Source organism: Choloepus didactylus, chromosome 10, assembly GCF_015220235.1.
Source record: "Choloepus didactylus isolate mChoDid1 chromosome 10, mChoDid1.pri, whole genome shotgun sequence".
NCBI lineage: Eukaryota > Metazoa > Chordata > Mammalia > Pilosa > Megalonychidae > Choloepus > Choloepus didactylus.
Genome location: NC_051316.1, coordinates 75,893,248 through 75,918,774, shown reverse-complemented (window position 1 = coordinate 75,918,774; position 25,527 = coordinate 75,893,248). Strand labels below are relative to the sequence as shown.

At 35.9% G+C, this 25,527-nt stretch overlaps 1 protein-coding gene across 4 annotated transcripts in view; it reads right to left on the bottom strand.

Annotated features, from left to right (window-relative positions):
* IFT74 (intraflagellar transport 74) overlaps positions 1 to 25,527 on the bottom strand; it is a 117,256-nt gene that overhangs the window by 32,579 nt on the left and 59,150 nt on the right. For all 4 annotated transcript variants that reach the window (XR_005210759.1, XR_005210760.1, XM_037798402.1 and 1 more), the window contains 5 exons: positions 23,350 to 23,493; positions 20,897 to 20,937; positions 19,880 to 19,959; positions 2,697 to 2,750; positions 1,659 to 1,756 (listed from right to left, as the gene is read on the bottom strand). Coding sequence is in view for 2 of the 4 variants with exons in the window: in XM_037798402.1 (XP_037654330.1) it covers positions 1,659 to 1,756; positions 2,697 to 2,750; positions 19,880 to 19,959; positions 20,897 to 20,937; positions 23,350 to 23,493 (417 nt within the window). In the remaining 2 variants the exon portion in view is untranslated. The remainder of the gene's footprint in view (positions 1 to 1,658; positions 1,757 to 2,696; positions 2,751 to 19,879; positions 19,960 to 20,896; positions 20,938 to 23,349; positions 23,494 to 25,527) is intronic.

Below are 25,527 nucleotides of genomic sequence, written 5' to 3'. Positions count from 1 at the left end.
GTCTTGTTCTCCAGTTACTGAATGTTTTCTTTTGCCTCTTGAGATCTGCTATTGTATGTTTCCATTATGTCTTTCATCTTTGTGTTGTGCCTTTCATTTCCATAGATTCTACCAGTTGTTTTTTCGAACTTTTGATTTCTACCCTATGTACGCCCAGCATTTTCATTATATGCTTCATCTCTTTTGCCATACCTTCCCTAAACTTTTTTAATTGATTTAGCATTAGTTGTTTAAACTCCTGTATCTCAGTTGAAGTGTAAGTTTGCTCCTTTGACTGGGCCATAACTTCATTTTTCTAAGTGTACGTTGTAGTTTTCTGTTGTCTAGGCATCTGGTTTCCTTGGTTACCCCAGTCAGGTTTTCCCAGATCAGAATGGGCTCAGGTCCCAGAAGGAAGAACTATTCAGGATCCAGTTTCCCTGAGGGTGTATCTTAGAAAATTGGTACACCCTGTAAAGCCTCGGGTCACTGTGATTTTCTGCTCAGCAGGTGGCGCCTGCCAGCCTGTAACTCCAGAGTGGTGAAAGTAGGTGTGGCCCGTGGCTGTTTTCCCCCAGGCTCTGGGGTCTGGTTCTGAATGGAAGGTGGGTAGTAGAGCTTGGCACCACCTTCTTCCTCTTAGGGAAATTACACCCCCTAGGGAGAGGTCATTTACATTTGAATAGACTCTCTGCCTGTGCTAACTCCACCCTTGTCTGGGTCAGAGCACTGGGAACTGAAAATGGCTGAGGCTTTCTCCACTGAGCCAAAAAAGGGACAGAAAGCCCCCTTCAGGACCAGTCTGCAGGCACCCTCTGGCTCTCCAAGGTCAGTCGTCACCAAAAGCCTCTCTCTGCTTGTTAGGGACTCATATCTTGTATTGAGCAGACCACGTTTGTTAATTCAAACCCCAGTTGGAGCTCAGCTGAGCTATATTCACTTGCTCGGAGAGTGCTGCTCTCTAGCACTGCAAGGCTTTGCAGTTTGTGCTTTGGGGGGAAGGGGCTCCCGGCTTGGATCCGCAGTTTTTACTTACATATTTTATGCTGCAATCTCGGGTATTCCTCCCAATTCAGGCTGGTGTATGATGAATGGACAGTCACATTTGTCCCCTGCAGTTTTTGCAGATTATTTACTGGTTGTTCCTGGTTGTTTATTAGTTGTTCCAGGGGGACAAACTAGCTTCCACTCCTCTCTATGCCTCCATCTTCTTCAGTCCTCAATCAATGTTTTTTGATGGATCCAGATATTCATTAGGAACACTTACAAGAAAAGAATCCCTTCTATTTGCAATGCAAATTACAGTACAAAAATATATTAACATTTTCAAATAAAATATATAGATTTTGAAATTATCTGTTCAAATACTATTTCTACAAGTTCAGAAAGAGTAACAGTGGAAGAAAACCTTAATAATTACTCTAAATTAGTGCATAGTGCACTTACTGTTGACTGCTCATGTTATACATGTCATCCTTTTCTCCTATACCCTTATTAGCTGATATTTTCTAGAGAGACAAAAATTAATAACCTATAGAATAAAATAACAAGGGAAAATTTAAAGTAAACAGATTAAATGAGCAGACATAATGGTGAACCATTCCATTTTTTGAGTTGTATTTGGAAAGGTAGTAACAGTAAAAATAATGAGGACACCAAGATGGGCACATGGTACTTACTCGACTACAGTGTTCCAAAAGTGCAACAATGTTGACTTCTATCTGTGCCTTCCTTTCCAGTTCCTGATTCTTAGTTTCTTCAAAAGTCTCAATAAAAGCTGCAAATTGAAAAACATGATTAAGTGAGATTACTTACTGTTCATATAGTTAACACCATAAAAACTCTGTGATTGTAGGCCTTAAAAATACTTTTTAGAAATTCAAATATTAACTTTAAACTCTCACGGTTTACATTAACCCAGGGGTAATTAAAATACTCAATAAGAACATTTCTGTGTACTTTCAAACTTTTAAAGCTTAACTGTTATGACCTTAACAATGTAAGGTAAACTGAAACTTATAAAAAAAAAAAGGCTCAGAAGTAACAGCTGATAAAATGGAGATCAGAATAAAAAGTCTTTACATAGAATATCCTTCATATATCTACAATTATTAACATCACAATTAGCCTCTAACTTTACTTATGAAAATACTACTAAATACCTATTTGATCTGAAAATTAGTAATTTGCATATAATGCTGTATTAACCTCAATTAAATAAATTTAATAATTTATTCAGATTATAAAGATTCTAAGATAGCATCTTTTTTTCTTGTCTAATATAGAACCAGCCCAGAATTTGCTTTTATTTACATTCTTAAAGTTTTTCTATGACTCTTCTCAAAATAAAAACTTTCCAAAAGACTAATTTTACTGCTAGTATGAGTAAACAAACATAAATACGGCTTGCGGTTTGTAATGGGTTCCCATTAGTTTTTTTTTTTTTCCATTTAATATACATTTTAATTGAAGTAGACTTCAAGAAAACATCTTTTATTTCAATATGGTGACAGATGACCACAATTAACATTTTATAAGAAAAGTGAATTTTCTTTAAAGTTGTTTTCCTTCAAGATCTAAACACATTTTGCTCAATGTCCACACTTCTATTTTTAGTATTAACCACTACATCTTCCCAAAAGGAGACCTATAATTTGGTATAAATTGAGAGTAATCTGAGAATATATTATCTTTAAATCTATGAGTTTATAACTTACTGTCCATATTTTCCTCCCTTTTTTTTAGTTCCTTATACTTCTGATTCATTTCACCTACAAGAAATACAAAACATAACATTACTTTCAAAAACTCCAGGTACAGTATTCTAAATTAGAAATACCTTTTGGGTTCTCTATATGCCATTACTCTTTGAGTATTCATTATTTTCAATCAGGAGAAATTCATTCACATTGACTTGCAGAGTCTTTTTAAACAGCTATTTATGTGTGCCTTGACTATCTGAAGGGAAAAAAAAAAATTGGAAAGGACTTAAAGGTTTTCCAGTGCTTCTCTATTTCAGACCCAACTTGCGACTATTTACCCTATGCATGAACACTACTGGTAATGGGAAATGTTAAGTTCTCATGTAAGTCCGTTCCATCTTTGAATAGCTCACAACAGCAAGCAGGAAAGCAGAGTGACTTTTGAAGAGCTTAGAATCTAGTGATTTAAAATTAAAGTGTATTAAGTGCTATCATTTGAAAACATAAAAGGTGCAATAGGAGCACATAGCAAGGCAACTAACCTAGTTTGAGGTCGCAGGGAAAATTCCCCTAAAGAAGTGTTACTAAAGATGCAATATAAAAAATGAGTAAAAGTTATGTGGTCAAAATATAAGGGAATGGATTCAAAGCCAAAGCATTAAAGTACAGAGGTCTGCAAGTGAAAATGAATATGGTAGCTCAAGGAACTGGCTGAGGGAGTGAATGTGAAGTGAAAAAATGGCACAAAAATGAGGCAGATTACGAAAGACCTATTTTAGAGTTTGGGACTTTCTCCCAAGGACAGTGGTAAAACTACTGAAGAATTTTAATCAAGGAAATAAAATAATTAGTTTACATTTTAAAACAAATTTTTTTCTCTGGTTTGGAGACCAGAAGAGAAATAAGACTGATGGCAAGAAGACCAGTTAGGAGGTTGTCGTGGAAATTCAAGCGAAAGATAAAGGTTGGCTGGAGTAAGGTGATGGTAATTGGGATGGAAGGTAGTAGATTTTTGTCTGAGACATTTAAAGCTAGAGTGGAAGGATTTTGGGGGACAGTTAGAGAGGGAGGCATCAAGCATGACTCCCAGGTTTTTGGCTCAGACAGCTGAGAAGAGGGTGGTATTAACTGAAAAGAGAAGCAAGTTGAGAAGAAGTTGCTTACAGCAGTTTTGGACATGTTGAGTTTAGTACATGTGAAAGACATGTTTAAAGGGGCAAAAGTCCAAGGCTCAAAAAGATAGATGAAATCTGACCAGTGAAGCACCTTAGCTTCATAAACGGATCATGATTATGTCCCGACAATAGGATTTTCAATGTAACAGACTTTAATCTTACAGGCACATGACTATTCTCCTTGACCACTGAGAAGGTTGCAGATACTGAGACCCCCAGGTAGAAATAGCAGAATAAATTTGTGCTTGCTCCAGTCTGTTTTAGTTCAGTCAGTTAGTTGTTAGCATTCTGGAGAATCTAAGGAAGGTCATTAAGATGATACCCACATAGATGGAGTGAATAATAGGCTGGAGATTCCTAGGGAGGTGGGGGGCAAGGGGGGCAGGCAGGAATCCAGATAAGGAACAGGTATCTAGAAGGACTTCGTGAAGAGTTCAAAGAATATTGGAGACCAATAATTAGAGTCTAGAATCTAGAACCCCAATGGTCAGTCTGTGTTCTAGATATTTTCCTATAAGATATATGGCTTTTCCAAGTATTAGCCAGAGCAGCAAAAATGTTAAGGAGTAAATGAAGACAGTGGTAGAGGGGTACGTAGGGGAGAATCCCTAATTACTGGGAGGTGTGTTTTGTAGGAGCATAGAGGCATGGACTGCCATCTGTGAATATACTTGCCTGGTTGGGAAGTGAGTTACAAGCACACAACAGATATGGCAAAGTACACAAAGGTGATGACAAAGTTGGATCAGCAGACAACTTTTCTGCTTTCTAGTCTGAAAATACTTCTCCAAAATTCATTGAGGACAGCCCTGATACTGAGAAAGTCTTGTGTCAAGGTCCCAAAAACAATACTGGTGACAAAAAGCTGCAAGTGAAAGCTACTGCCTAAGGACTTTTAAATACTCAGTGGTTATGAATTCATAGCCACTGGGAAACAATGGGTCTGCTCAGACTAAGGCACTGGATGCATCAACAACTTTACTGAACTACTATTCAGTTCAAATTATCAACAAGTCTCAGAACACAGTGTTGCAGCATAAAGAATTGTGAAGGGAAGAAGGTAATTTGTTATTAATAACAAACTTTTTATATGATTCAGTTTTTTAAAAAGTACAGTCTAGATAGGATTGAGATTATTCCTATGGTAAGGTCATTATTCACTTACCTTACATTCTTTAGTAGGAAACAAAGAGAAAGAGTTAGCGCTTATAGCACAAATGTTCTGGGATATCCTAATAGGAGTGGGTTATGCGTGAAACAGTTATATAGCATATGTGTGAAGTAACAGAAAAGCTAGTATCTGCAGAACCTGACATGACTTACATATATAAGAAAGTCCTAGTTCCTTGTTTTGGCTGCCCAAGAAGCTCCATTTTAGAGAAATGGGTAAGGCATTAAGGAATTAAGAAGAAAGTGTCTGGATCCTAGGTGTTTATAGGAATGATCTTTTATCTTCTAAACTGAAGAGAATTCCCCACACATACTGTCTTCAGTTCTTCATCTTGCTTTTAAGAGCACTATACGCTGTAATAAAGCATCTCCTCCTGCCATGTCACTGAAATTGTTCTCAATAAAGTTATTTGACCTTTTAATTGTCAAATCCAATGCACAGTTTTCAGTTCTTAGTTGTGCAATATTTGACACTACTGATACATCCTTCCTTTAAAAAATATTTTTTCTTTCTTTTTCCAGGGGGTAGGTGAGGGGCTTCTCTGGCTTTTTTTACTCTCAGATCATAATTTCTTTGTCTTCTTTATGAGTTCCTCTTCCTTTTTCATGGGCTTTGCCCTATCCCTTAAAATCTGTGTTCTGCTCTTAGTTGACTTCTAATGCTACATTATCTCCAAGGAAATGTCACTCATTCTGATGGTTTAAGAACTCCCAAATTTGACATTTTCCCTGATTTTCTGACTCTTAAATGCAAATGTTTATTAGACATTCATCTGGATGTCTGGCAGACACCTAAAACTCAGTATATGCATAATTAAATTCATCAGTCTTCCCCCTTAAAATCTGTACTCCTCTGTATTCCCTGTAACATCTGTAGATCCTCCACCATCCACTTACCATCTAAGCCAAAACCTGGGAGATTCCTTTCCTCATACTCCAGTCCTGCTCTCCTCAAATCCATCCTAATTGCCATCAGACTGAGCTGAAGACAAATCTAGTCAATGCTCACAGCTGGCCAGCTACATTGGATGGGACAGAGCTCCCACTTATGTCAGCAGATTCCAAGCTTCATAAATCCTCCCTCTAAATTACTGTGCTTAAGGAGATAGGTCAGGGCACTAATGAACTCTTCCATTTTGTGATTTTCCCCTTGGAGGATTACTATCTGAGCTGCTCCCCATAAAATGCAATGTACACAAGCAGGCAAGGTAGGGTACAATATAGGGGTTGTTACCAAATCTATCCTTGGATTTACCAACACAGGAGAGAGTAAGATCACAGAGAGGAGAAAAACAATTAGCATATTCCATTGGAAGTGCAAGGCAGGCAAGCAAAAGGATCTAATGCATAGGATCCACAATGAGGATGCCAAAGGAGAGTGAAAGGAACCAGCTGATAAAATAAGGATGGTTTTGGAGCTCCTTGAAATCTAAGCATGTAATACTGTCATAGTTCTACCTTTGATTATTTATTCCAAAAAGTTAACTGGGTACCTACTAAGATATTTTCCTTCAACAAAGTTGTATTCTAATAAAATCTAATAAGACAAGCACACAAAAATTACCCTATAAATTCAGGCTTTTCTCTTCTCAGAGGGAGTGAAGAAGAAATGGTTAGGGACTGTTACAAAAGACTAAAGCTATTGTAGAAAGGACACCATTACTCTTTGATACTCCCTCTCTGCTATGACCAGCTAGTGTTCTTCATGCACTACCTGCCCCCATGTGGCTGTCAGGAAGTTCATCCAACTCTTAATTCTCTGGCATTAAATGATGTTCTCTTGACTCATAGGCTAGAGCTATTCAAGTAATTCTATTCCTGAAGGATGGATTCCATTTTCCAAAACAAGTGGCAAATCTTCTTTCTCATCAATACAGAACAAGACAGGTATTAGTGACTTCTCTGCTTTCAAGGCCCCAACTCGGTAGGACTGCCAATTTCAGAGGTGAAAGACAGGAAAGAAAAAAATCAGAAAGGTGGGGCAAGAAAAAAAAAAACCCCTAGAACCTTTGTGGGTCTTGCTTGTTTCTTTGCCAGCTCTTCAGATCCTTCTGAAGCTTCTCTTCTCAGGTTAAGCATCCAAGTATCTTCAACTGTTCCTTATGTAACATGGTTTCAATTTCTTCACCATTCTGGCTATTCTACTTTAAATGAGCTCATTTTTCTTTATTCTTTTTAAAGTCTGCTGACAAGAAATTTAAGACTCCAAGAAGACTATTACTTCCCATAGAGACATATACTTCTGTTAATGCAACCTACTATTTCAGCTGTACTGGAGGCTATATCACATTAACTAACTCATATTGAGCTGCTATCAGAACTCCCTTCTAAGATTTTCACATTTGTTAGTCAGACAGAACACTTTTCCCTCCACCATTCCTCCTTCAATTTTAGCTAGTTTTGGGGTCCTATTAGATTCTGTCTTGTTACACTCAGTCTTTCTCTCCCACCTACTTTTCACATACCCTTATATAAGTAATCATTAAATTAGTATGTTAAATACTACCAAATTGGTATGTTACAATGAGTACATATGTAAGTTTAATGTTTTAAACTAACTTTTGGCTAATGGCTTCACCCAAATTACCAATCACACATTTTCTGCAAAATATTTTAAATTTTGGTAGGAAACTTTCTTTATAGGTCAGATAACTCTATTTCTCAACATATGAGGTAGTTTTTTAAAAGATTAATAAAAATCATCTAACTATATAAAAAGTTAAATTTCGCTAAAGCCCTCACATGTCTGAACAAGGAAAAAGGACTATGTAGAAGCTTGTTTTAAAAGAGTTATGCTGCTAAAATGAGATGGCATAATTACTGTCCTTGGCATGTACTAAATACAACATAAGATCCTTAATTCTTTTCAAAAGCAGTGTGTTCTCATACTGTACCATACATTAGAAGCACTAGGAGGGCCTGTTAAAACTCAAATTGGTTACCTTATTTCCAAAGTTTCAATATGGTAGGTCTTGGGTGGGGCCTGAGAATGCAGATTTCTAACAAGTTCCCATGTGGCACCAATGCTACTGGTTCAGAGATAATACTTATATGAAAGTATTAATGAAAGACAAAATGAAGTTTAACCAATTTCCAAATTTAACAATGAGTATTCTTCTTCATTTGATGTGTATTGAGAAACTGCAGAATGGTCATGAATGACACCATTTGAAACCTCAGCTATCAGAAGATAACCGATTTTGAAACTGAATAGATTACACTGTATATCCTGGGAAAAATACTCAGGGGGGGAAATACTTTCTAAAATATGTTTTGGGAAAATCTCCAGGAAAGTTATTCAAGTTTCAGTTTATAAATCAATAGCATTACTAATAACAGCTAACATTTTTTGAGCACTTTTTAAACTGCTCTGAGATATAGATATATATTATTCATTCATAGATTTAATACTCACAATAACCCTAAGAGGTAGTTACTATTATTATCTCTATTTTAAAAGACAAGGAAATTCAGGTACAGAAAAGTCAAGTAAACTGTCCAATTTTAAATGGCCAGTAAAGCAGCATAGCCAGGATGTGAATCCACGCATTCTGGCTGCAGAACCTATATTCTTAAACGAAACTATTCTGCCTTTTTAAGATGTATTTGCTTGACATAACCAATACATAAAAGCTCCTAACCCAGGCCTTGGAACTCTGATTATGTTGACAGTATCCTACAGACCAACCAAAGAAAAGTGTTAAGTGTTTTGTATTTTACTACTCATGAAAAAAGCAAGTTGCCATGAATTCACTCAGAGTTTTAAGACAGTAAAACATACCCAATTTTCCTATAACACTTTATCTGTACTCCTGTTTTAATACATATTTATCACATGTTTACAAATCTATGAAATGCTGTTATTAAGTTTTACATTCTAATCAATCTTTGGGAAGATACTGGATTCTATGAATGAAAAAATAAGTTTTAGTGAGATATATAACTGTGATTATTCTTACTACTTTGTTAAGTGTATTTCTGGATCCCAGTCCCTGAAATGTAGATGCCTAGAAAATTAGCCCCACCATGTGGATCATAGTAGTACTACAAATTCAGGCCTGTGAGAACAATTACAAAATTTTACAACTGGTAGACACTGGCAGATATTAGCTTAACTGACAAAAAGTAAAAAAATTTCTAATAGCCAGCACTGGGGAGGAATAACTTTCACATAATGTTGTTTCTTTTTCTGGAAAGAAATTGAGCAAAATCAATCAAAATTGAAAACATAATCTTCTATTCAAATTTCACTTCTAGAAATCTTTACTAAAGAAATACCCAGATTAACAAACAAGTATGTACAAGGTTATTTACTGTAGCATTGTTCTTTTTTTTTTTCCTTTTTGATTTTTATTGGGATTGTTCAGAAACCATACAATTATCCAAAGATCCAAAGTGTACAATCAGTTGCCCCTGGTACCCTCATACAGCTGTGCATCCATCACCGCAATTAATTTTTGTTCAATTTTTAGAATCTTTTCATTACTCCAGACAAGAAATAAAGCAAGAGATGAAAAAAGAAAAAGAAAAAAAAAAAAAAAGAAGAAAAAAAAGAAGAAAAGGAAACTCGAATCCTTCCATATCCCTAACCACTCCCCCCCAATTGTTGACTCATAGTGTTGGTATAGTACATTTGTTACTGTTCATGAAAGAATGTTGAAATACTATAAAGTGTAGTATATAGTTTGCAATAGGTATATATTTCTTCCCTATATGCCCCTCTATTATTAACTTCTAGTTGTATTGTCATACATTTGTTCTGGTTCATGGAAGAGTTCTCTAATACTTGTATGGTTAATCATGGACATTGCCCACCATAGGATTCAGTTTTATACATTCCCATCTTTTGACCTCCAACTTTCCTTCTGGTGACATACATGACTCTGAGCTTCCCCTTTCCACCTCATTCACGCACCATTCGGCGCTGTTAGTTATTCTCACATCTTGCTACCGACACCTCTGTTCATTTCCAAACATTTAAGTTCATCCTAGTTGAACATTCTGCTCATACTAAGCAACCACTCCCCATTCTTAAGCCTCGTCTTATATTTTGGTACCTTATATTTCATGCCTATGAGTTTACATATTATAATTAGTTCTTATCAGTGAGACCCTGCAATATTTGTCCTTATGTGTCTGGCTTATTTCACTCAGTATATTGCCCTTGAGGTTTTGTCATCAACCCATTTTTTTTTTTAAGATGGTTTTGTTCACACACCATACATTCCATCCTAAGTAAGCAATCGATACTTCTCTGTATGGTCACATATTTATGTGTTCACCACCTTCACCACTGTCTATATAAGGGCATCTACATTTCTTCCACAAGGCAGGAGGGAGAGTCAAAGAAGGTAGAGAGGCAAAAGAAAGAGGAAAAAAAATGACAGCTAGGAAGTAGCAAAAGGAAAAGTAACCTTAAATCAAAGTACAGTAAAGAGTCAGACAACACCACCAATGTCAAGTGTCTAACATGACTCCCCTATCCCCCCCCTTATCTGTGTTTACCTTGGTATATCACCTTTGTTACATTAAAGGAGGCATAATACAATGATTCTGTTAGTTACAGTCTCGAGTTTACGCTGATTGCATCCCTCCCCCAATACTTCCCCCTTTTTCACACCTTGCAAGGTTGACATTTGCTTGTTCTCCCTCGTAAAAGAACATACTTGTACATTTTATCACAATTGTTGAATACTCTAGATTTCACCAAGTTACACAGTCCCATTCTTTATCTTTCCTCCTGTCTTATGGTGTCTCACATGCTCCCAACCTTCCTCTCTCAACCGTATTCATAGTTATCTTTGTTCAGTGTACTTACATTGCTGTGCTACCATCTCACAAAATTGTGTTCCAAACCACACACTCCTGTCTTCTCCTATCACTGTAGTGCTCCCTTTAGTATTTCCTGTAGGACAGGTGTCTTGTTCACAAAGTCTCTCATTGTCTGTTTGTCAGAAAATATTTTGAGCTCTCCCTCTAATTTGAAGGACAGCTTTGCTGGATATAGGATTCTTGGTTGGTGGTCTTCTCTTTCAGTATCTTAAATATATCACACTACTTCCTTCTTGCCTCCATGGTTTCTGCTGAGAGAAGATCTGCACATAGTCTTATTAAGCTTCCTTTGTATGTGATGGATTGCTTTTTTCTTGCTGCTTTCAGGATTCTCTCTTTGTCTTCGACATTTGATAATCTGATTATTAAGTGTCTTGGAGTAGGCCTATTCAGATCTATTCTGTTTGGAGTACGCTGTGCTTCTTGGATCTGTAATTTTATGTCTTTCATCAGACATGGGAAATTTTCATTGATTATTTCCTCTATTATTGCCTCTGTCCCTTTTCCCTTGTCTTCTCCTCCTGGGACACCAATGATACATACATTATTGTACTTTGTTTCATCCTTAAGTTCCTGGAGACGTTGCTCATATTTTTTCATTCTTTTCTCCATCTGCTCCTTTGCATGTAGGCTTTCAGGTGTTTTGTTCTCCAGTTCTTGAGTGTTTTCTTTTGCCTCTTGAGATCTGCTGCTGTATGTTTCCATTGTGTCTTTCATCTCTTGTGTTGTGCCTTTCATTTCCATAGATTCTACTAGTTTTTTTGAACTTTCAATTTCTGCCTTATGTATGCCCAGTGTTTTCTTTACAGCCTCTGTCTCTTTTGTGAAATATTCTCTAAACTTTTTGAATTGATTTAGCATTAGTTGTTTAAATTCCTGTATCTCAGTTGAAGTGTACATTTGTTCCTTTGACTGGGCCATAGGTTCGTTTTTCTTAGTGTAGGCTGTAGTTTTCTGTTGTCTAGGCATCTGACCTCCTAGGCCACCCCAATCAGGTTTTACCAGATGAGAACAGGCTCAGGTCACAGAAAGAGGAAATAGTCAGTATTTGGTTTCCCTGACAGTTTTTCTTAGAGGATTGATACACCTGTGCTGTTCTGCCTGGCAGGTGCACCTGTCAGCCTGTCACCAGCTGGTGTAAGAGGGTGTGGCCTGTGGCTCTCCTCCCTCAGGCTTTGGGGTCTGGTTCCAGAAAGGCAGGCAGTAGAGCTGGGCCCCTCCCTTTCCTCTTGGGAAGCTATGTCCCCTCCAGAGAGGTCACTGCATATCAATAAGTTCTTTGTTTCTCTGACTCTGCTGATTAAAGTGTTTTGATTTTAAAATGGCTGAGGCTGTCTTTACTGCAAAGTGCTGTGGGCTGAAAATGGCTGAGGTTTCCTCCACAGAGAGAGAAAGGGACAGAAAAGCTCCCAGGTTGACCCGTCAGCCAGAGATAGCACCCGATCCTCTGGGCTCCCCGTCCTGAGATACATATGTCCCCCGACTCTCCCAAGGTCAGTTGTCACCAAAAGCCTCTGTCTGCTTGTTGAGGATTCTCTGTCTGTATTGAGCAGTTAACATTAAAACTCCAGTTGGACCTGGGCTGAGAGGGTGCTGCTCTCTAGCACCGCGAAGCTTCCGTGAGGTAGGGGCTCTCGGCTCTCAGGGCAGGTCCGCAGTTTTACTCACAGATTTTATGCTGCGATCTCAGGCATTCCTCCCAATTCAAGTTGGTGGATGAGGAGTGGACAGTCATGTTTGTCTCCCCACAGTTATTCCAGGTCATTTACTAGTTTTTTGGTCATTTATGAATTGTTCCAGGGGGGGACTAACAGTTTTCCACTCCTCTCTATGCCACCATCTTAGCTCCTCGTTTGTAGCATTCTTCTTGGTAGTGAAAAACTAGAAACACCCTAAGTGTTAAAGAGGATTCAGTGAAATACTATATAGCAAAAACAATGACAATAACAGCTAAAAGTTATTGTGAGTGCTTAATACGTGCCAGGAACAATTCCAAGTTTGGCTTCAGAGCCCCTGACATTGATCATTCTGATACACCACTTCTCAGAATGAAGTATTCATTCTCAAACGGAAGAATGTACATTACCTATAGTTAAAGGAAAGCACTCAAGTACAGAAGAGCTATATAGTGTTAATTCATTACTGAAAACATTTGTATATGTATAGAAAAAAGCCTAAGAGGCTAAACATCAAACTGCAGTGATTCCCTCTTAAGACTGAGTGAGCGTGAGGAAAAAGGAGGTTACTGTTTATATAATTTTGTATTGTTAGAATTTTTCACATTAAGCACGTATCAAATTTGTAACACTGTTTAAAATAAATTAATCCGAGTCTTTAAAATAACTTTAACTAGTTTAAGGAAAAACTTTTTAAAGCAGGAAGGAATATATGCTGAGGCTAACTGTACAGTTAATAACTGTATAGCATCTGAGAATGGTCATTTGAAGCAAATGACCAAAACAATAAACATAAACAAAAACAAAAACAGTAAAATGAGTATATTTAATATGACTAAAATTCTTATAAATTTTGGGTGAGTAAAGTGAGGTTTATAATTGGTCATTTCTTGGTAAAGATGGCAGATTGAACACGCACATCCAATTTTGATCCTTCTCCAAAACCTACTAAAATTATAGCAAAAGTGTGAAAGATACAAACTCTCAATAATAGGGAGAATAGAAGAGGAAACAAGAGCAATATAAGTTAGAAACTGGTAGCAGATGGACAAGGGGTAACAAACTTAGCAGGCCTAAGAAAGCCTAAACCTAAGCCAGCAGAGGGTAAAGCTAAGAATCAACCCAATTCAAAGAGGGTCCAGCATTCATACTATTTTGCATAGGAAATTATCACTTATTTTGTGCTCCTACTCCATGAAATGTTTTGACATGTCTTAAAATAGTAACACATTGTTCTTTTTCAAATTTATTTAATAAGAGGTTGTAAAGAGTAAAGTAAGGGCCTGATTTTAGCTAAGTTGATAAAGAAGCATTATTTACTTTGAGGAACTTCAATATGAAATATAAACCCTCAAGAATACTTGTGGCAATAATAAAATTATTATTTTATTATATAATAAAAAATTTTTGTGGCAAGAATAAAAAATTTCTTAGTCAACAATTACCTTATCAAAAACAAATTACTTGATTATATTTTAGAAGTAAGCCTTGAGGGCAAAAGGATACTTTTAAAAAATGATATCCTCTGCTGAGTGAGAATACAGGCTACTGTTATTTTATGCTGTTGGCTCTTGCCAGACCAACAATTCTTTTTTTTATTACTTTACCTTGCACACGTAGAAGCAGCATTTAAAAACTAACATTTAAACAAGTATTCAATAGTTGGCAATTCAACTGAGAAAGGGAAAATCAGGATGGGCTCAGTCTTTTCTGAATAGCAGCATGGCATCTGCCTATACTGCTCTGGTTACTAATGATGCAGAGTTTGCAACCAAATTCTGACCATGTGACTTTTACTACAGCTGTTTCTCACTGCTTCTAATTAGCAAAAAATACTTTCTTCCCCAGTGAAATTTAGAACTGTAATTACAGTTTTTAAACAGTGTACATATTTAAATAAATAAATTTAAAACTCATAAAATTATCTAAACCATCAATAAAGTAAAACTACTATGTGGGGTGAAGCCTAGAAAATATTTAACATGACATAATTAAATTACCCAGTAGTGTTAAAAAGTAATGATGCTTTTTTATAACAAAAGTTTTCTGTTATGAGATTCTTTTAAACCACTTACAAAGACTAAGTAAAGTTTTGAGAGCAAAGAAGCCCAAATAGAATTAAGTTTATTACAGGATTTTCTCTGCTTTATTCTAGATTGTCATAGAAACTGGTAACTCAACATCCAGGAACAATTAAGATTTTCAGAGTAGCCAATGGTTTTATTTAGTAAACTTTGGGACTGATTATTCAATGTAATTTTTGGAAAACTATAATTTAAAGAACTTGTTAAAATGAATAAACATGAGGTACTCAAGGAGGTTGTTGGATTACAGGGCCACTATTAATTCTAGTAGAGAATACAACTTTACCTAAAGTTTATACAACTTTACCTAAATTGAAGGGCTGCCTATCAATTTAGGACGAATTATGTAAAACTGTAAAAGTTTATATGAAAACTAAAAGGTTGGGACAACTATTAAGCCAGACATGTATAAACCTCACTTATGGTTTTTATAATATCTTAACCAGAACCCCGTCAAGGCAAAAGATGGCCCAGTTGGACTAGAGAGGTGGCATTAATGGAAAGAAGCCAGGTAGCATCTAAGAAATGAATAAAATGGTCCAAAGATAGAATAAAACCAGAGGGCAGAGCTAACAATAGGCTAGAAAGACAAAATAGCTTGGTTATCTTCCATACCCTAAGGAGTGGATTATCCACAATCTTGAGTCAAAGGACTACTGAGAATGTAGATGTAGATTAGAATTACCACTCTACTTGAAAACATGAATCTAAGCTAGGAATGTTCTAGAAAGTAATAAAACCTTGCTAGCCAGTCAAGCTCTCTCTGGGTAAGAGTGCACACATCTGTCCTAAGAACTAGAGAGACCCAAAGTGACTCGATTTCAATTTTCACCTTTAATTCATTTTAGTTCATTCCACAAACATTTATTGTGTGCTTACTTTTTTTTTTTTTTTTAATCATCATTTTATTGAGATATATTCACATACCACGCAGTCATACAAAACAAATTGTACTTTCGATTGTTTACAGTACCGTTACATAGTTGTACATTCATCACCTAAATCAATCCCTGACACCTTCATTAGCACACACACAAAAATAACAAGAATAATAATTAGAGTGAAAAAGAGCAATTGAAGTAAAAAAGAACACTAGGTACCTTTGTCTGTTTGTTTGCTTCCCCTACTTTTCTACACATCCATCCATAAACTAGACAAAGTGGAGTTTGGTCCTTATGGCATTCCCAATCCCACTGTCACCCCTCATAAGCTACATTTTTATACAACTGTCTTCGAGATTCATGGGTTCTGGGTTGTAGTTTAATAGTTTCAGGTATCCACCACCAGCTACCCCAATTCTTTAGAACCTAAAAAAGGTTGTCTAAAGTGTGCGTAAGAGTGCCCACCAGAGTGATCTCTCGGCTCGTTTTGGAATCTCTCTGCCACTGAAGCTTATTTCATTTCCTTTCACATCCCCCTTTTGGTCAAGAAGATGTTCTCCATCCCACGATGCCGGGTCTACATTCCTCCCCGGGAGTCATATTCCACGTTGCCAGGGAGATTCACTTCCCTGGGTGTCTGATCCCACGTAGCAGGGAGGGCAGTGATTTCACCTTTCAAGTTGGCTTAGCCAGAGAGAGAGGGCCACATCTGAGCAACAAAGAGGCATTCAGGAGGAGACTCTTAGGCACAAATACAGGGAGGCCTAGCCTCTCCTTTGCATGTGTGCTTACTTTTGCAGGCATTGTTTTGATGAAAGAGGTTGCCAAAGTGAATAAGACACAGTTTGTGTCCTTGAAAACTTACAGCCTAAAGGGGAATAAAACAGACAACTAACTAACTGTAATATAAGGTGGTCAATGCAGCGATTCATTTATGCACAGGGTGCTCTAACAACATGAAGTGGGGCACTGTTAGCCCAGCTCAGAAACATGAAGGGAGGGAACCTAGGGTTATCATTCTGCATGAGAAGATATCCGAACTGGCTCTTAAAGGATAAGAAGTTAACCAGGCAAATAATAGGGAAAAGAGCATTCAAGACTAGGGAACAAACAGTAGGCTCAAAGGGTTGGGGCATGAAACAGTTTGATGTAGGGCAAAAGGGGTGTAATATGGGAGTACCACAAGTACATTATTATTATTATTAGAATACAAAGATCAAGGCGGTGAGGAGCAGAAGACGCTGAAGACACAGAAGACAGACTATAGAGAGACAAGTATGCCATGCAAAAATTCCTGAACTTTTTATTGTAGGTCATAGGGAACCACTGGTAAGCAAGAGAACAACAGAGTCAGAATTACATCGTACAAAGACACTCGGGCAACACTGTGGTGGATGAATCTGAGTGGGGACCAAGACTGGAGGTGGGGAGACAAGTTAGGAGACTACTGCAATAGTTCAGGCAATAAATACTAAAGTCCTGAACTAACAAGTAACTTTCTAATAAAAATCCTGTGCTGTTGGAACCAGTAATCCAGGATGGTAATAGTATAGCAGAAGAACAAAATAACTAATGCCCTGATAGATATAAATACTTTTTGCCACTATTAAACTGTACTATAGGATTGCTTTTTCTATATTAATAAAAAAGGAAAACGGCTAGAAAACAAAAAGGAAGTTAAAAATCAAAGCATTCTATTTATCCTAGAATATTAGCAATAAACAATAAATTAATACTCCCAAAATTAGTTATTTTACTGTATAGAAATGGAAAGTTGTTAGAAATTTAAATTTAGGAAGGAGAAACTATTTAGACATAACATATGAAGTATCTAAAATCAAGAACATTATCAAATTTCTCAGAATAGTTTCATAGACATTAACAAAGAAAATCCAGAATACTAGACCCACACAAGTTAAAAACAATAAAATAATTTATAAAATAAAATAACATGACCTTAGTTTCAACAATTTATTGGAGGCCTACCTCTAGGTGCACATCATTTAACATTCATAACACTTAGTGAAATAGGACCATTGTATTCATTTTGCAGATAAGAAAACTAAAGCTCAGTTAACATATAAAGGCTGGCACTTAAAATTTGGTGGGCCTTTAGATAACTGTGTAAAGCCATTAGTAATCATGTAAATGAAACTATGTAAGCATTTCATAAGAAAATTTTTATGTCACAAATGCAGTACTTCATATCAGAAAGCCAAGCTTAAGCTCGGGCAAAAGAACCAATTAAGACTTCAGAGTCAAAGAGACCTGGGTTCAAATCTAGACTTTATCACATTCTAGCTGTGAAAACTTGAGTAAATTATATAACATCTCTGAACCTCAACATCTATAACAAGGGGTTAACAAGGCTTTAAAGGGTTCTTATAAAGATTGTGAAGTGCCCAGCCCAGGTAAGAATTCAATTAATGGTAGCTAATGTTATTATTCACAAATCAAGAAAAAGTACAAATAAAATGAATATAATGCCATAAAAAAGTGAAGTAAAAAAATTCATTTTAGGAATTTAGGAATGAAACACTGTTTTTCCTGGCTATGGATTTTTTCATAATAGGTACACATGTACACATACACTATTTATAATACCATACCTAACTCATAGGATATAAAGCCAATTCTTGATAGTTCAAAAGCATATTAATTTGTTTCCAGTTAAACTATGATTAAAGTGTTACAAGGAACCCATTTTTCTCTCCTTTATTAGAGAGAAGCTGGTTAACAAACTATTACATCGACCCTTTTCCCAAACAAATACACACTGTAGCTCACAAATCCCCACCACAACATTTCCACTTGTTCAGACCCCAAGCGGCCCCAGGTGCTTTGCTCCCTACCTCAACTCTTCAAATTCTACTGCCGGAAAAGTTGGGGGAAGATGAGAATAATCAATATTTGCTACCTCCTTAGTGTGCCCTACTCAGGAATTAATTCTTTCTGGGTTATTTGTGATATTTACGTCTTGATCCTCACTCCACAACTCTACCAGTTACTCCAGTTAATTAATTGACCATATTGAGGAAATATAACTTAGGAATATATAAGAACTGTAAATCATTTGACTTCAATTTTTAAAAAAAAATTGCTTGGAAAACTAAATAAATTCATCAAAACTAAAAACTTTTTGCATTAAAGGACACAATGAAAAGAATGAAAAAACAACACAGAAAATGGGAGAAAATATTTTTGGAGTCATGTATCTGACAAGAAAAAAAGACAAGCAGCCCAATTAAAAAATGGGCAAAGGACTTAACTAGGCATTTCTCCAAAGATACACAAATGGACAACAAACAAGCAAGTGAAAAGATGCTCAACATCTTTTGTCATTTGGGAAATGTGAATCAAAACCTCATTAAGATACCACTTCACATCCAACCAGACTGGCTGGTTGTAATTAAAAACAAAGAAACAAACAAAAAAAACCTGGAAAACGAAGTGCCCACAAGGATGTGAGAAATTGGAACCCTTGCTGGGGGGAATGTAAAATGGTGCCGCTGCTGTAGAAAACATTTTAACAGTTCCTCAGTAAGTTAAACATAGAATTACTGTTTGAGCCAGCAATTCCCTTCTTGGGTATATACGACCCCAAAATGAATACATAAGACCACTCAAAAACTTGTATATGAATGTTCACAGCAGCTCTATTCACAGCAGCCAAGAGTGGAAACATTCCAAATATCCAGATGAATGGATAACGAAAAATATGGATATCCATACAATGGCATATTATTCAGCTATAAAAAGGAATGAAGTAGTAATACATGCTACAACACTGATGAACTCTTGAAAACATTCTGCTACATAAAAGCCAGAAACAAAAGGCCACATATTCTATGATTCCATTTAAAAGAAATACAGAATATGCAAATCCATAAAGCCAGAAAGTAGATTTGTGTTGCTCAGGGGCTGGAAGGAGGAGGGTAGTTAGTGTGAAGTGACTGCTTAATGGGTAAGGGGTAATGAAAAGGGACGCTGAAAAAGTTATGGAAACAGACAATGGTGATGGTTGCACAATACTATGAATGTACTTAATGCTACCGAATTGTACAAACCAATTTAAACCAATTAAAAATGGTTACAATGGTAAATTTTATGTTATGTATATTTCACCAAAATTTAAAAAAATCTAAATTCTCATCATTATGCAACCATTTCAAATTATTTCAAGTTTTTGTTCATTTTAAGTAATTGCGTTAATATACTTACAGAATTTAGCAAATATTTCAGGAGTTAAAATAAGTAACATCATAAAGAATTAAAGAATAAATCCCAGGTACTTAAACAGCCCTTGAGACCCCAATTAATACTGTTATCAATAGTGTTACGAAATGTTAGCCTACATTATTAAAATACCAGAAATATTACCTTGGTGTTCCTCTAAATCCATGTCAAGTTGTCTAATTTCTTCATTAAACTGATTTATTTTTTCTTTTATATCTGTTAACCTGTTGAAAATATTAATGAATTTATGACAGATAATGTGGACTTTCAGTAAAAACATTTAATAATGATAATAGGAATTCTTTTCTAAGTGCATTAACAATATCTAGAAATAAAGAGATGCCCTATTCTAAGGACAATACTACAAATTTAGAGAGGAAAATCTTCCTTTGACCTTTTTTCATGATTCATATTTAGAACATAAGTATATATCTGAGAACATTAGGTTGCCTAACTTTAACAGCAGGCCCTTCCCCAACCTTCTTTTGAACTGACTTGCTATATTAGGAAAGTGAATAATCCGTAGTAACCTTCTTTTGGAAGATTTGTATAAACAAAAGTAAGTAGGCAAATTAGTCTCAAAAATCAGAAAATAAGGAAAAATCAATCACTGATAGAAAATTATAGGGTTTTAAAGTTTAACAAAAAGTAATTATAATTAACTAAAGCTACAGTAAGCAAGACAGTACAGTACTGAAATAAGGATAGACACTCCAATGAAACAGAATTAAGAGTCCAGAAATAAACCTATATATCAAGAATTGGGAGGGCTTAAATAATTGGGGAGTGAGAAAGACATATGGGGTTTCTTATTGTGGTGATGGTTGCACAATTCTGTGACTATACTAAAAATCATTGAACTGTACACACTAAATGGGTGAATTGTATAATATGTAAATTACATATTATTATTATCTTACTGGAAAAAAGCAATTATACTATGCAATAACTCAACTGCACACTCAAAGAAATATTTAAAGCTGTAAATAAGAGGATTGATAGCTGCATCAATATTATCAACGAGAACCATGGAAAGAATGGCTGTAACAATATGTATCTCTTTAGAATATAATTTATGTATGTACATAAATTATGTACATTTAGAATGCAATTTAAAAGATGAGAAATGGATGTAAAATGGCCAAGTATAAAGGTACTTACTGTCTCTCCATGCTGGCTATTTCCTGATTATCTTCTTTAACCTACAAAGGCATAAAAATAAAACAGTATTTAAAGAATAACTTCTTATTAGACTATCTTAAAGAGAATTTCCTTCCTTAAGAAAAAATTTCTCTTCCATAAAGAGAATTTCCTTCTAAGGTATATTGTACAAAATTGTTAAATCTAGTCTCTTTATTGAAACCTGTTTCTTAGAATTCAATCTCTGATGATGAAGGAAATATTACTAAGGAACCATTCACAGATTCTTCCCTTTTCCCTCAAAGGAAGGGTTGTGATTTGTATACTTATACACATGGCACAATCAGGTTAACATATCTTCAGACCTAGATTAGTTTATTTAACCACCTAGGATTTCTACCCTTACCACTCCCAGTTAAATAGAAATTTCAGGTAAACAAAAAATAATTTTTTATTATAAATACATCCCATGCAATATTTGGGATATATTTATCCATATCTATACTTATACTAAAAGATTATTCATTGTTTATTTGAAACTCAAATTTAACTGGGCATTCTGTACTTTATCTTGCAATCCTACTCCAAGATTACTCTTTCCTCTCCAAATTCTATCTCCTTCTAAGGCTCTCTTTTTAAGGAACTTCAGAGGTTCTAGATACTTTAGCACCTTTCTGGAAAAATTTTAATAGTTTAATAGCCTCTGAATTGATTCCTGTTAGGTTCACAGCCATTCAAGAATCCACACAAACGCAGCGAGTCATGATTTAAGTACAGAATTTAAGGTTTATTAGAGGAAGAAAGCAGAAGAAAGCAGGTGGGAGCCATCAGAAAAGAAAGAAAGGAAAAAATGGCTCCGGCCCTCTATCTGAGAGCAGCATTTTTAAAGGAAAAACCCATGTGGGGAGGGAAGGGTGTTGGGGGATGTGCCGGTTTGAATGTATTGTGTCCCCCAAATGCCATTATCTTTGTAGTTTTGTGGGGCAGAAATTTCGGTGCTGGTTAGATTTGCTTGGAATGTGCCCCACCCAGCTGTGGGAGATGATTCTGATTAGATGTTCCCACGGAGGCGTGGCCCCGCCCATTGGGGGTGGGCCTTGATCACCGGAGCTATATAAATGAGCTGACTCAGAGAGAGGAAACTAGAGAGAGTGCAGCTGGGAGTGATGTTTTGAAGAGAAGCAAGCTTGCTAGAAAGGAACGTCCTGGGAGAAAGCCGTTTTGAGGCCGGAGCTTTGGAGCAGATGCCAGGTGCCTTCCTAGCTAGCAGAGGTTTTCCGGACTCCATTGGCCATCCTCCGGTGAAAGTACCCGACTGCTGAGGTGTTACCTTGGATGCTTTGTGGCCTTAAGACTGTAATTTGTGTAGTGAAATAAATCCCCGTTTTATAAAAGCTTATCCATCTCTGGTGTTTTGCATTCTGCAGCATTAGCAAACTAGAACAGGGGAGAAGGGTCCTGCTGAGTGTGTTCTGGGCCTCAATTGGGTGGGAGTCTGTCAACTTCTAGGCTGATAGGTTGTTAGGATTCTAGCCCATTATTCTTCTCAGAAAAGCAGCTACATTATCTATCTAGGGAGAGCAGGCCTTTTCAGTTGTTTGTCCTACAGAAATATCTGATCTTGCTTTTACCCTCCTTTTGGAGTTGGGGCACCACTGTGGCAGGGACAGCCTTAAACAGCCTTCATTCTTTAGTTTATGGGGCGCCTGTTTTCTGTGAGATAACCTGCAGGGCCTCTGGGTTAGAAACTCCTTCTACATGTTAGTTCCTTTCTTTCTGGGATCTAACAATTCCTAAGGTTCTTTCCAACCCACTGGGCCTAGCCTAAGACCACAGAGGTGTCTCACTTGTAGGTTTCTGACTGGAGCTGTTCCCAAATATACATGCAGTTCTCCTAAGGGCCCTACAGTTAAGATGTCTCAGGATGAACAACAGGCTAACTATAACTTACAGCTAAATTAAAGCCAGCCTTGGAGTAGTAAGAAAGCTACTGAACATATGTGAAATGACTCTGACATACTATGATTTCAGAGGACATTTTAATTCCATTCCCTTCAGAGAGACATTGATAGTAAGAAAAACCACAAAAAGTCACTAGCCTTAGGGCATTTCATTTTCTAGACACAAAGCTCAAAATAAAGAATGGAATATTATCTTCAATAAGACTATCTGATTATTTAATGAGCAATAAAGAAGTGTTTGAAGTTTTCCTAACATGGATCTAAACCATAAAAAAAAGGTAAAAAAATGTACAAAGATCATATAAAATGAAGATTTAAACAAAAAAAAATCTGTTTGAGAAAATGACCTTTCTTCGTCAAATATTTCTTTAACTTAGGTGAAGTTAATGTTTCATTAGTTTTTTAAAACAATAAATTTATTGTCTTTTTGAGTTCGATACATATATCCCTTAAATAAAACGACAATTTTACAAAATCCTGAAATATTAAACTAAGTATATTTGTTTCTCTTACCTGCTTAAGTAATCTCTCTCTCTCTTCCATTGGAGATCCCATGCTTTTGTCTTCTGCAATCATTTGATCTCGATGGGACTCCAACTCATAAAGTTTTTCATGCAGCAATACAGCCTCCTGTTTTACCTGGGAATGTGCTATTTCCTGAAGAGAATGAAAAAATGGAAAAATGTAATTACTGTTTTTCAAAAATTATTCTTAAATAGGTTTTAGTTTAAAAAATTAAGGACAAATTTAAACCACTAGCATCTTTAAATAGTTTACTTAGATTGATATCCAATACCTATAGTACTAATTAATGCCACATAGCACATTTCTAAACTGAAGAGTCAAAATAAATTCCTGAAAGAATAAGCAAATTCATAGAGTCAGAAACTAGAAAACAGGTTACCAGGGGCCTGGGTGGGGGAGGGGAATGGGGAATTAACGCTTAATTGATACAGAGTTTCTGTTTGGGGTGATGGAAAGTTTTGGTGATCAATGGTGGTGACAGCATCACAACATTGTGAATATAATTAACATCACCAAATTATATAAAATGAGTGTGGTTAAAAGGGGGAATTTTAGGTGTATATGTGTTTCTAGAATAAAAATTTTTAAAGACATAGGACCGTACAAAACAAACTGAATTCCCATGTAAACTATGGACTATCGTTAACAGCATATTTTTTCATTAGTTGTAAAAAAGATAACAAATTAATGCAAAGCATTAATAACAGGGAAAACTGTGTGGAATGGGAGGGAAGGGTCTGTATCTTCTGCATTATTTTTCTGTAAACCTTCAACTTCTCTGATAAAAAATTAAAAAAAAACATTCTGTAAACTTTCTTAAGCTATTTTCAGCCTAAGATTCACATGCAACTGGTAGTCAGTTTATTTTATTTTCCAAATGTAAGACCTGAACAAAGATAGAACTTCTCTACCAATGGAAGAATAATGAAGAATGCATGTGACATTTAACCACAAAGTCCAATTCAGAGTCTAAACAACTAATCTCTGGAGTTAAAATATTTTCCCCCTCAAATGGGTTATATAAATCCTCTTCTATAAATAGAACAGTTATTGTGCAATCACCACTATTCTACTGTTTACAAAGAGAAAGTAAGAAAGAGTGTGATAGAAAACTTTCATTAGATAATCCAAAAAGTCAGATTGGGAGTGGTGATGATGATGATGAAAATAACAACCACATTAGAAGCTATTATCTACTGAGCACTTGTTCTGTGCCAGTCACTGTACTCCATGTTTTTTATACACTATCTCTAATACTCAAAACAACTCTGTAAGATAGGTACTATCATCTGCATTTTATAGATGAAGAAACTGAGGATCTGAGCTTCCTCCTCTTCCTACCGAGACTACACTTCCCAAGTGAAGTAAGACTGTGACCCTCTCCCACCCACCCTACAAAGGAAAAGCAGAGTAGTGAGGAATTCTATGAGCTGGTTGTGTTAATACTAAATGTGGTTCTTATGCCTTGAAGTATATTTCCATTACCCCAGAGATCCAAGAAAACACAAATTATATGTACCACATGTGAACAATCAAATTCAGAAAACCATCTTAATATTATCAAGGAAACTATTTTTACAATAGCAAATTCGCAAAAAAAAAAAAAAAAAAAATGAATTACAACGTATACATTTATTTTGTTTGCAATTTAGATTATACCAATCTTATTAATCTAAAATTTACTAATCCTATTATCATGATATCTGTTTGAATCCATAGGAAATAAAGAAAAGCAAGCAAGGTGTGAAGTACAAACAGTATATTGAAATACAAAGGACATGAAAAGGGAGATCATCATAAAAGAAATACATTGGCAATAAACACATAAAGAGACACTCAACTTCATGCATAAATAAATGAAAATTAAAATGAGATAGTCATCTTCACCTCTTAACCTAGCAAAAAGTTGAAAAGTATAACAATGCTTGCTGTCAATGACTGCAGGGGAAAAGAGGCATCTCATGCATTGTGTCTAGGAGCAGAAATTGAAACAACCTTTTTGGAGGGTAATTTGGTAATCTTACAACATTTCAGATATGTACACCTTTAACTTATGATGTAGATAGATAGATACACACACTGTTTATAATCCAAAAAATCAAACAATCACCTACTCATCCTCAAAAAACTGTATATAGTTATACAATGTAATCAAATACAGTAATT